At 43.6% G+C, this 13,375-nt stretch overlaps 1 protein-coding gene across 5 annotated transcripts in view; it reads left to right on the plus strand.

Moving 5' to 3' along the window:
- Positions 1 to 12,863, plus strand: part of LOC139577218 (semaphorin-6A-like) — a 102,277-nt gene extending 89,414 nt beyond the window's left edge. For all 5 annotated transcript variants that reach the window (XM_071404171.1, XM_071404172.1, XM_071404175.1 and 2 more), the window contains one exon: positions 9,335 to 12,863. In XM_071404171.1, coding sequence (XP_071260272.1) covers positions 9,335 to 10,452 — 1,118 coding nt within the window. In that variant the 3' untranslated portion in view covers positions 10,453 to 12,863. The remainder of the gene's footprint in view (positions 1 to 9,334) is intronic.
- The last annotated feature ends 512 nt before the right edge of the window (positions 12,864 to 13,375 follow it).

Consider the following 13,375-nt stretch of genomic DNA (forward strand, 5'->3'; position numbering starts at 1 on the left):
TATTCACATGGTGGTGATTCTCTACATTCTGGTTGTCATAGCAAACACTCTACCTTCTGGTTGTCATAGCAAACACTCTACCTTCTGGTTGTCATAGCAAACACTCAACCTTCTGGTTGTTTTGGGCGGCAGGTAGCCAGCCTAGTGGTTAGAGTGTTGGACTAGTAAGCGAAAGGTTGCAAGATCGAATCCCCAAGCTGACAAGGTAAAAACCTGTTGTTCTGCCTCTGAACAAGGCAGTTAACCCACTGTTCCTAGGCCATCATTGAAAATAAGAATTTGTTCTTAGCTGACTTGCCTAGTTAAATAAAGGTAAAATAATTACCTCCTGGCTGTCAAGGCAAACACTCTACCTTCTGGTTGTCATAGCAAACACTCTACCTTCTGATTGTCAAAGCAAACAATCTACCTTCTGGTTGTCATAGCAAACACTACATTCTGGTTGTCAAAGCAAACACTCTACCTTCTGGTTGTCAAAGCAAACACTCTACCTTCTGGTTGTCAAAGCAAACACTCAACCTTCTGGTTGTCATAGAAAACACTCTACCTTCTGGTTGTCAAAGCAAACACTCTACCTTCTGGTTGTCATAGCAAACACTCTACCTTCTGGTTGTCATAGCAAACACTCTACCTTCTGGTTGTCAAAGCAAACAATCTACCTTCTGGTTGTCATAGCAAACACTCTACATTCTGGTTGTCAAAGCAAACACTCTACCTTCTGGTTGTCAAAGCAAACACTCTACCTTCTGGTTGTCAAAGCAAACACTCAACCTTCTGGTTGTCATAGAAAACACTCTACCTTCTGGTTGTCAAAGCAAACACTACCTTCTGGTTGTCATAGCAAACACTCTACCTTCTGGTTGTCAAAGCAAACACTCTACCTTCTGGTTGTCATAGCAAACACTCTACATTCTGGTTGTCAAAGCAAACACTCTACCTTCTGGTTGTCAAAGCAAACACTCAACCTTCTGGTTGTCAAAGCAAACACTCTACCTTCTGGTTGTCAAAGCAAACACTCAACCTTCTGGTTGTCATAGCAAACACTCAACCTTCTGGTTGTCATAGAAAACACTACCTTCAGTGCTGGTATTTTACACTTGGAATTGACAGACAGTTTGCCAGTTGCACCTAGAGGTTTTTTTTCAGCTTCAGTTCCCTGGCACATGTGTGGCATGATAGAAGCACAACCTCAGAGTGGAGACAATTACTGTGCCAATATGTCATTTAAGTTTGAACACACCACTATCAGGCTGGAAAGTCTGTAGGGGAGTCTGAATAAAGGGAATAACAGAAATGAGGACAACGATCTGATTACTCAGGAAGCCTCTGATTACATACCCTTTAATGTTAAGGTGAACCGAGAGAGACAATGATATGTCATCTCCTATTGATTCTAAGTATGTTTAATCTATTTAGACTGTTTAGTAATAATGTTTGCAGAGGTCAGAAAAATAATCAGACCTGTTACTTTTACTATTGCGTACTTCCGCCATTTATATCGAGCTTCAAGCAACAGGCTTCCTTCCTCCCCATGAGCTTGCATTGTGTTGCCCTGCTAGGTTGTCTTTTTCCTCTGCCTCAGAGAACACATACAGTGCAGTACGTCTGCATTTCACAGGATCCACATGGGTCTTTCCTCTTTGTGTCTTTCAGAGGTGTTCATACATTTTAAACCCAAGGTGCTCTATTTAATCCATTCACCGAAAAATGCGTAGCAATTAAAATAAGTGATTTTAATTTCCACAGTTTGATCTGAGTACATCTCCACATGTTTAGCTTGAGCACAGTGTTCTCCATCTTAAATAGGTGGGGCTTTAAGCGATAATTGTAAATAATAAAAAATAGAGTCCTAAAAGGTTCTTATGTAACCATGACTCAAACAGAGTACAAAAAACTGAGTGGACAAAACATTAAGAACACCTTCCTATCATTGAGTTGCGCCCCCTTTTGTCCTCAGAACAGCCTCAATTTGTCAAGGCATGGACTACAAGGTGTCCAAAGCGTTCCACAGGGATCCTGGCCCATGTTGACTCCAATGCTTCCCACAGTTGTCTCAAATTGCCTGGATGTCCTTTGGGTGATGGACCATCCATGATAAACACGGGAAACTGTTGAGCATGAAAAACCCAGCAGCATTGCAGTTCTTCACACACTCAAACCGGTGCGCCTGCCTGGCACCTACTACCATACCCCGTTCAAAAGCACTTAAATATTTTGTCTTTCCCATTCACCCTCTAAATGGCACACATACACAATCCATGTCTAAATTGTCTCAAGGCTTAAAAATTATTCTTTAACCTGTCTCCTCTCCTTCATCTACACTGATTTGAAGTGGATTTAACAAGTGACATCAATAAGGGATCAGAGCTCATAACTCGGTGTATATGCCCAATCAAATAGAAGGATATTCTCTCAGAGCCTCTGACTAAAGAGTTACAGAACATATACATGTTGTAACTGAGCAGAGAGACTATGTAAATACATTAATATCTGTAGATGTGTACAGTAAATGTGTGTAAATTCAGTGAAGTATCCAATATGTCCATAACTCATTAATCGTTTTATTGTCAAGCATTCCCTCTGACATTGACTCTTGGTGAACAAAGCATGTCTTGAGGGTATGCATGGAAGTGGAAAGGGTCATTAAATTAGCCATGCCTGAGTTGGGTTAATAGATAATGGCATTAACTAGCCTATACTGATTCATCCATATAATGCTAGCAGATACAGAATAGATCCTAATGGTATGAACATACAACGCTCACTGGGGAAAACAATTGTCGTCAAAGTCATCAACGTCAGGGCATTTCACATTCTTTTCATCCAACTTTTAACCTAAATCCAATGACATGGTGAAATGTTTTATTGATTTCACATGAGTTGACAACTCAACTAGACATTGTTTTCTCCCATCACAGACTCTGTAGCTGTTTTAAAATCGCTAATGGCCTCATGGTGACATCCGTAAGCAGTTTCCTTCCTGTCCTGCAGCTCAGTTCAGAAGGACGACTGCATCTTTAATGTGTCTGGGTGGTTTAATACATCATCCACAGCATAATTATTAACTTGATCCTGCTTAAAGACATATTCAATGTCTGATTTGTTATTGTTACCCATCTACCAATCACTGCCCTTCTTTATGAGGCTTTTCAAAAGCTCCCTGGTCTTTGTAGTTGAATCTGTGCTTGAAATTCAATACTTGACTGAGGGACCTTACATATCAACATATGTCCCTCAGTCAAGAATTGAATGTATGGGGGACAGAGGAAGTGGTGGTCAATAAAAAATCATGTCAACCCCTATTATTTTACACAGTGTGAGTCCATGTAACTTATTATGTGATTTGTTAAGCCAAATGTTACTCCTGTAGTAATTTAGGCTTGCCTAAACAAAGGGGGGTGAATATTATGCAACAACTATATTATAGTTATTACATTTGTCAAAACATTTTCACGTTTACATTATGTAGTATTTTGTCTAGATCAATGACAAACAATCACAGTTAAATCTATTTCAATCCTATTTTGTAATGCAACAAAATGTGATCAAATCCAAGGTGGGTAAATACTTCTGATACCCGCTGTAGCTATAGCTACATTTAATGATGGTCTGCCTCTTCCTCTCAGTTGAAAAGACAACCATGACCACAACCATGATCTTTGAACACAGAGATTGCTTTTCTCTGCGGCACATAGCTTCCTCTAAGTGATGGTCTACCTCGTCCTCCAAGTTGAAAAGACGACCACAATCTTTGAACACAAAAATGGGGTTCTCTCCAAGGCACGGTAGATGTAAACTCAAGGCATTTCCATTCATCCTCCCTTCCAGTCAGCTGGGTCCATATTGTGTTTTGTGTTAGCACCATTTAGGGCTTTATTCAAACCGTATCGTGGAAATTCGGCGCAAAAAGCCCAATTGAAATTTAAGTCAATGTTCCCACGTTGGCAGAGACGGCATTCACTGTGAACGCTGCACATGTCGACTCAATTCAAAATGACCAAAACATTTATATCGCAAAATCTGTAACTCTCCAACGATACAGACTGAATAGAGCTCTTAGTCTTTCAGCATGTGGTAGGGACACATCACTGAACGCATTTCAATGTGATTGAGATTTTATCATTTTCAGACTATGCCTGTGTATGCTATAGCCCCACTCAGAGGTTATCACCCCAGTCAGAGGTTATAGCCCCAGTCAGAGGTTATAGCCCCAGTCAGAGGTTATAGCACTAGTCAGAGGTTATAGCCCCAGTCAGAGGTTATAGCCCCAGTCAGAGGTTATAGCACCAGTCAGAGGTTATAGCACCAGTCAGAGGTTATAGCACCAGTCAGAGGTTATCGCCTCAGTCAGAGGTTATCACCCCACTCAGAGGTTATCACCCCACTCAGAGGTTATAGCCCTAGTCAGAGGTTATAGCCCTAGTCAGAGGTTATAGCCCCAGTCAGACGTTATAGCCCCAGTCAGACGTTATAGCAGTAGTCAGAGGTTATAGCAGTAGTCAGAGGTTTTAGCAGTAGTCAGAGGTTATAGCCCCAGTCAGACGTTATAGCCCTAGTCAGAGGTTATAGCAGTAGTCAGAGGTTATAGCCCCAGTCAGAGGTTATAGCCTCAGTCAGAGGTTATAGCCCCAGTCAGATGTTATAGCCTCAGTCAGATGTTATAGCCTCAGTCAGAGGTTATAGCCTCAGTCAGATGTTATAGCCTCAGTCAGAGGTTATAGCCCCATTCAGAGGTTATAGCCTCAGTCAGAGGTTATAGCCTCAGTCAGATGTTATAGCCCCAGTCAGAGGTTATAGCCTCAGTCAGAGGTTATAGCCTCAGTCAGAGGTTATAGCCCCATTCAGAGGTTATAGCCTCAGTCAGAGGTTATAGCCTCAGTCAGAGGTTATAGCTCCACTCAGAGGTTATAGCTCCACTCAGAGGTTATAGCCCAGTCAGACGTTATAGCCCCAGTCAGAGGTTATAGCAGTAGTCAGAGGTTATAGCCCTAGTCAGAGGTTATAGCTCCACTCAGAGGTTATAGCCCCAGTCAGAGGTTATAGCCCCAGTCAGAGGTTATAGCCCCAGTCAGAGGTTATAGCCCCAGTCAGAGGTTATAGCCCCAGTCAGAGGTTATAGCCCCAGTCAGAGGTTATAGCCCCAGTCAGAGGTTATAGCCCTAGAAAACCTCACTGTGATGTAAACAGGGCTTTAAAGTCTTCCCAGACCAAGCAGGCAGTATAAGCAACAGCAGGATCCACTAACTTCACAGGTTAAAGACTGTCTGTGTGAATGTTCACACATCTCTGTCACTCTAGATGACAGTGTTTCTCATTTACAAGGAAGTGCTGGGTTGTTTTGACACGTAGGAAGAATATCTGAAATCTGGATTAAATATCGGTGTGACAAGGCTTTTGGAGGTATGAAATTCAAATTAGATTGTTGGCTATTAAATGTATTCTGGTGGCCTTTCACTCTGCAGTCTGAGAAGAGTCAAAACTGGACGATATAAATCACTGTTTATTACCTCACACAAGATAACATCGTTATGAGGCAACAAATAATTAAAATTGCTTTCTTTAAATGTTAAGCCTCAACACGCTGTCCTAGATACTCTGGGATTCTCAATGTCAACCAAGAACATCCAAGTATTAAAAAGTTGAACATCAGTTTACTTGATGAATGAGCCCTTCAAATGAGGGAAGCCACCTTGATTTAAAAGCCTGCTGTCTTGGGATTTGTCTGAGGCCTATTGTCCTTTTGTTGCACCCTCTTTGAAGTTAATTTGAGAAACAATTGACTTCATACATGAAAGGTCTGGGGAGGCTTTTGGGTTGGTTTTGAAAGCCCCCCCCCCCCCCCCCCACCACCACCAGGTGCTCGAGGCAGGGGAACTATGTTTGAGGGAGACCCAGTCACTGTTGGTTCAGAGAGGCATTAACCTTCCTCTTACCCTGGGAGAAGACAGACGGCCAGCTCCATAGCTCTCTTTTCTCCACAATGGACGCTTAGCTCTGACATGCTCAACCCCTCTGACTGTGTTGTTCTCAAATCCACCTGCCAGTATTTGACCTGCACCATTGTGGATGATTAATATGCTTAAATTCAATGTCACAAAGATTTTGTACCAAAGTTGTCGATGATCTCCCATAATAAAACAAACGAGACAGAGACTGATATATTTATGTTTTAGAAGGTTTGAAATGGAATGGACCAGTACTGCCAGAAAGCAACTCACGTACGGAACACATTTCTTTCGACAAAAGATTTTAGAGCTGCTAACCTCAAGTGCTGTTTGGTTACAGATTCAATCCTTTTTATTTATGTATAAAGTCAAACGTTTCAGTCCAACACTTTTTAAATAAAACCTATAGCTGGATGTAATTTCAGTCACAAGACAATAACTGACAGAAAACACAGGCCTAAATTACAGTGTGCCATGCTGGCATAGAAGAGAAAGCTGAAAGGCAACTGAGGCGTGTGAAACAAGAAGGAAGTCGAAGAAATGAAAGACTCTCTGATGTTACCAACTTCAGATGAGAAACAGATGTTTCACATGGAGGCAGGTCATTTAGTCATCAGAGGCCTCCACATAACACACGTCATCAATTAATACCACACACTAGATAAAACTTGTTACTCCTCACAGAAATCATTCAGTAAGACAACTCCAATGATAAGCACTTCATTTGGGCGGAATGAGGAAAAATGCTGTTTCTTTTACATTCCAGTTTCAGGACGACCGAAGCAGGATTCTAGATGTTCGTTTTACAGACACTCAACAGGCTCGCCTTTTCATCCCACGAAAGATCAGTGTCTATCTGTGTTATGGGAACCGTGATTCTCCATCCAGCACCACAGTGACGTGGCCAAGCTGGAAACATAAACTGGGACTGTATCCCGAATGGCACCCTATTACCTACAGAGTGCCCCAAGGGCCATAGATACATGTAGCACACTAAATAGGGAATATGGTGCCATTTGGGATACAGGAATTACATTATTCTGATCTTTATAGTACTCCTAATGACGTATGAGATACTGTGTATGTATAGTATACTGTAGTACAGCACACCCGATTTAAACCAACTGCCTAATCCTCCCCTTTAAAGTAGCTCATCACCACCTCTGCATAGGTCTGATGGAAGCCAACTGCCTAATCCTCCCCTTTAAAGTAGCTCATCACCACCACTGCATAGGTCTGATGGAAGCCAACTGCCTAATCCTCCCCTTTAAAGTAGCTCATCACCACCTCTGCATAGGTCTGATGGAAGCCAACTGCCTAATCCTCCCCTTTAAAGTAGCTCATCACCACCACTGCATAGGTCTGATGGAAGCCAACTGCCTAATCCTCCCCTTTAAAGTAGCTCATCACCACCTCTGCATAGGTCTGATGGAAGCCAACTGCCTAATCCTCCCCTTTAAAGTAGCTCATCACCACCTCTGCATAGGTCTGATGGAAGCCAACTGCCTAATCCTCCCCTTTAAAGTAGCTCATCACCACCTCTGCATAGGTCTGATGGAAGCCAACTGCCTAATCCTCCCCTTTAAAGTAGCTCATCACCACCTCTGCATAGGTCTGATGGAAGCCAACTGCCTAATCCTCCCCTTTAAAGTAGCTCATCAACACCTCTGCATAGGTCTGATGGAAGCCAACTGCCTCATCCTCCCCGTTAAAGTAGCTCATCACCACCTCTGCATAGGTCTGATGGAAGCCAACTGCCTAATCCTCCCCTTTAAAGTAGCTCATCACCACCTCTGCATAGGTCTGATGGAAGCCAACTGCCTAATCCTCCCCTTTAAAGTAGCTCATCACCACCTCTGCATAGGTCTGATGGAAGCCAACTGCCTCATCCTCCCCGTTAAAGTAGCTCATCACCACCTCTGCATAGGTCTGATGGAAGCCAACTGCCTAATCCTCCCCTTTAAAGTAGCTCATCACCACCTCTGCATAGGTCTGATGGAAGCCAACTGCCTAATCCTCCCCTTTAAAGTAGCTCATCACCACCTCTGCATAGGTCTGATGGAAGCCAACTGCCTAATCCTCCCCTTTAAAGTAGCTCATCACCACCTCTGCATAGGTCTGATGGAAGCCAACTGCCTAATCCTCCCCTTTAAAGTAGCTCATCACCACCTCTGCATAGGTCTGATGGAAGCCAACTGCCTAATCCTCCCCTTTAAAGTAGCTCATCAACACCTCTGCATAGGTCTGATGGAAGCCAACTGCCTAATCCTCCCCTTTAAAGTAGCTCATCACCACCTCTGCATAGGTCTGATGGAAGCCAACTGCCTAATCCTCCCCTTTAAAGTAGCTCATCACCACCTCTGCATAGGTCTGATGGAAGCCAACTGCCTAATCCTCCCCTTTAAAGTAGCTCATCACCACCTCTGCATAGGTCTGATGGAAGCCAACTGCCTAATCCTCCCCTTTAAAGTAGCTCATCACCACCTCTGCATAGGTCTGATGGAAGCCAACTGCCTAATCCTCCCCTTTAAAGTAGCTCATCACCACCTCTGCATAGGTCTGATGGAAGCCAACTGCCTAATCCTCCCCTTTAAAGTAGCTCATCACCACCTCTGCATAGGTCTTGTGTGATACATGCATAATACATCTGTACTTGGTGAGGACTGTATTTTTCTATGTAACTCTAGGAACATGGATGGGCATTAGATAACACGTTTATCAAGGAGCTGGAGGTTATCACTTCTGTCTGTGTTTACAGTGATGAGGACTCCTAATGCCGGAGCTGTGCCCATTTAATTAAAAACAACCTACTGTTGTTTCATTCCATCCAATATCTTCTCTCTCTCCCTTCCTTTGCCAAGATGCTCGTCATCATGTTTTGCTGCACTTTTATTGAATCCTCACTTTAGTTGGCCGGAAACCAACCGCCTCTTTTTTCTTCTTCTTTACAGCTGGAAAGTGGCCTCTAAGAAATGAATGACACAACTCCTTTGATTTGGAGGTCTAATCAGAGATTTTTACTGTTATTCTCTGATATGAGAATGAGTCGTAGCCATATGAAACGAGTCCCATTTGCATCGAGGAAAAAAAAGCTTTCCTTTTGAACGTTCATTTATCTAATATATCTTTTTCATTTCAACTGCCAAGGTTTAATCTTTGAATTCATTGTAGGAACCATAAGCTCATTTTTGCCAAGTGTAAGGCTGGAATTAAACTGATAACATTTCCTGACAGTAGGCTACAGTATTGCTGCAAATAGTACAAATTGGATGTGACAAATGTTTCCTCATTATTTGTGCTTCATTCGTCAGTTAATTTAACCATTTAGATTTTCAGCTAAGTCATTGATCACTCATATATTTGAAATAATTTAATCCTTGTCTTTGCAGGGGTTATTCGTGAGAGTTACCAGAAGGGGCGTGACCAGCTGGTCCCTGTCACACTGCTGGCCATCGCTGTCATCTTGGCCTTCGCCATGGGCGCCATCTTATCGGGTATCCTCGTGTACTGTGTGTGTGACCACCGCCGGCGAGATGTTGAGCTGACCAGGCGTAAAGACAAGGACCACGTTCACGATAGGAGGGGATCCATGAACAGCGTGACCAAGCTGACGGGTCTGTTTGAGACCGGGGTCAAGGACGGTCACCCAGAGGCCATCCTCACCCCGCTCATGCACAACGGCCGCCTCACCAATGGCAAGATGCTGATCAAAGCCGACCAGCACCACCTGGACCTTGCCGGCATGCCCACTCCAGAGTCCACCCCCATGCAGCCTAGGCGCAAGCCCAGCTGGGGAAGCCGCGAGTGGGAGAGGAACCAGAACCTGATCAACGCCTGCACCAAGGACCTGCCGCCCATGGGCTCCCCAGTCATCTCCCCTGACCTGGCTCTGAGGGCCTCCCCGGGCCACATCCCCAGTGTGGTGGTGCTCCCCCAGCACCAGCACCAGAAGGCCTACCAGCATGAGTACGTGGAGCAGCCCCACCGCAGTGACCTCAGTCAGATGAGCCTGGACGACCAGGGGGCCACGCTGGAGTACAAGGCCCTGAAGAGCCCCTGCCACGGCCTTAACCTGGTGGAGAGCGACGGGCTGCCGCCTCGCGTGCCCCAGAGGGAGGCCTCCCTCACCATCCCCCCCGCCGTGCCGCAGATGGGCAAGCGGCTGGAGGTCCACTCCTCTGTCTACGGCCACGAGTTCAAGCGAGGCTACCCGATGAGCGCCCAGAAAGGATCTGCCCTCAAAAAGCACAACACCAACTCGTCCAACTCCTCCCACATGTCCAGAAACCCCAGTTTTAACCGCGTGGAGATGCCACCCCCCGCCCCACAGAGGGTGGACTCCATGCACATGACTTCCCAGGGGATGTCCCTCTCCCGACAACCCAGCATAAGCTCTTACGGTTCGTTGCCCCGGACCGGGGTCAAACACCTCAAGCCCGACGTCCCGCCTAAACCCTCTTTAGTGTCCCTCTCGACGAAAGTCAAGTCCAATGACTCCTGCACATAATCAGCACGCCCAGAAAACAAAACAGGGAACACGATTGCATCTCCTTTAGTCTTTGGTCTATGTACAGCAAATGCAACACACTTTTAAAAGATCTTTCTTTTATATATATATGTAAATATTCTACAAATGGTTGTTGTTGTTGTTGTTGAGCTCAGGCTGTTGACTCCCAGTTCCTCAGAAACACAGAACACTTGCTACTGAGAAGAAAATTACTTTCATGAACATTTCATTGACGAGCAACATGTCACCGTTGTAGCATTCAAGATGTGGTTGTGCTGGACATTTGAACACCATGACTTGACTGATGTTTTGTTTTCTTAACCGACTGCCAAAAGCAGACAGCGGGAGAAAAGTGGATCAATTGTATAGTGAGGACTGGAGCGTTCTCCCAGCAAGCACTTGGGCACAGTGAGCTCCGACTGGAACGACAGCTTGAGTTTACGTGGAAAACTGTGAAACGCCTCTCAGTGTTACAGCAACTGGACACAGCAATCAAGTTCTGGTTAAAAAAGCCTTGGTCTGAGAATCTCCTGCACTGGTTACTGAATAACACATGACTGTTAATACTAATAGCTTGTTGTATTTATTTTTAATAAGTGCTTTTGAAAATACTGACTTTTTAGGCTCAGAGAGAAAATCTTTTAATATGAATTAATCAAGTGTGAAATTATTTTAAGTCATTCAACTGGAGCCAGTACCACTTTCTTGACACAAAAGGTCCACTAGGTCCTTTTGTTTTTGAAGCTTGAGTTATATGTGACCTCTGTCTGAGGAGGAGATATTTATTTAACTGTGCTAGATGGAACCTACATGTTGGAGCAGAACCTCCCATAGCAGTCAGAAGAAAAAAAACACACAACTCGTGAAACTCACTCCCTAAATCACTCCTACATGGGCATCTATCTACATACGTTCTGCACTGTGGCTTTGCAGTCAGTAACTTCTCTCTCTCCCGGGTTGGCTGCTGGCTCACTGCGTGTCAACAAGCCTCATTCTTGCATGTAAAGTGCAAAGGGGGAAAAAACATGGAAGTCCACACATGAAAAAGAGAAGTGTGTGGATGTTGGGCCCTCTGCCAGGTGTGGAGAGTGGCCATTTTGGCAGGTTCTGAAACGTCCCATTTTCTCTAGGCGCGTCATGCAGGCCTCTGACTGGATTACATCTGTTGATAGCCTGCTTCTCTTCCACATGTACATTTGTGCCTTACACCCCGAGTAGTGACAATTTCTTTAGCTGTTAACTATGTTTCTTTGTGGTATTTTTCTAATGTCATCTTTTCCCTGGTTTGATAAAGGCAAATATAGAATGTAGATGTCCTTGTTGTAATTCTGGTCCCTAGAAATATACCGGGGGTGGAGACCCCCACATTCTTATTTGTGGTTCATTTCTGATTGTGCCAATGATGCGCTTAAAGCAACCCTTTTGTTGTGCTGCCAGTGTCAACGATGTTGTGTGTGTGATGGTTTTTCTTCTTCATACAATAAGTCCTGGTATTGTCTTTTATTTTGCTGTTTGATTGGAGTGATTCATGTTTGTTCTTGAGAGGGCCACTTTGGGTCTTGCTGGTGCACAGCAATAATCTAACACTAACGAACGAGAAACACAGCAACATACTGTGCTGACATGACACCTGGTTCCTAGTGTACACTCTAAACAGTGAAAAGCAGGCTGGTTCCTGTGATAGAGAAGCGTTTCATAACTATTAGGAGATGTATTTAACCTGTTTTTTAAAAACACATGTTCCAGGAGGATTCAAGTCATTTAATTTGTACTAACTCCCTTTATCAAGGTGAATGAGAGTTTAACTGAACAATCTGATGTTTGACACTTATTTTCTTATTTTTTTTGCTTGATATTCATTTTTATTGACCACGTCTCCCCAAATGAACAGAGCACTCCCTTGGTATATTATGTAGATAGGGGAGTTTCTTGATCTCGAGCAGATTTTGATTTACAATGGAGAAAAGCCAACTATTTATCATCCACAGCCAATGCAGGAGGAACGTGTAGAACATTCCCACGTCAGAGGCATATATAGTATGTGTTAATTGAACTGACATGTACACAGATGCACGTAGGGTTCGATTGCAATGAGTGCATCATCATGAGACTAGGCTTAGTAAAGGGGAGGTCATTTGAACCCCGATAGTGCAGACTGCATCTCTGGCCGCGGTATCCATGGTTACTGTGGACAGTGAGTCTCTGTGGTGTGTGCCTTTGTCTTCCACCCTTGCTCTATATATATACACACTGACAGATGCATCAGAGACTCTCAACTCCCTTTGAACTGTAAGATATTGTGATGTCACACTGCTTCCTTCCTTAACATCTGATTCACAGCTTAATGTATGTTGTCGAGAAAAATTCTCTTTAATAAATGCAAAATGTAATAAAAAAATACATTCATGTCATGAAGATGGTTGCGTTTCCTTGATTTAAGAGCAAAACATTCTTGAAATAAAGATGCTCGCTCTGATATTAGTACACCTGAACAGATAAAAATGATTTTAACTTATGGGCAAACGCTGCTAACATCCTCAATATGGTTAGAAGATTAAGAGTTTTATGGCTTTATATCATATTTAGGCTAAGAGTAGGCCTTTAAGAGGAAGCACTTTAAAACAACTTTTCTGTTCCAAGATCTTTGGTGAATTGTTGGCGGCATTTCAACGTGAATAAACAACAGGCTGATAGGCATCAGTCTGCAACCATTCTCTGGTTTACAGGTTGGAGTCGTTAATCATCCCCTTTGTGATATGTGTGGAGATTAGGTTACAAGGATATGATTCTAACATTAATGGTCCTTGTCCTCTCACAATCATGTATTGTTTGTTCACCTTTGTGGTACTTCTGAGTCACATTTTTTCACAGCTCTTATAGTAACACAGGCAGTGTTAGAGGGCAGAATAAGTCCACAATCATG

Source organism: Salvelinus alpinus, chromosome 5 (genome assembly GCF_045679555.1).
Source record: "Salvelinus alpinus chromosome 5, SLU_Salpinus.1, whole genome shotgun sequence".
Classification (NCBI taxonomy): Eukaryota; Metazoa; Chordata; class Actinopteri; order Salmoniformes; family Salmonidae; genus Salvelinus; species Salvelinus alpinus.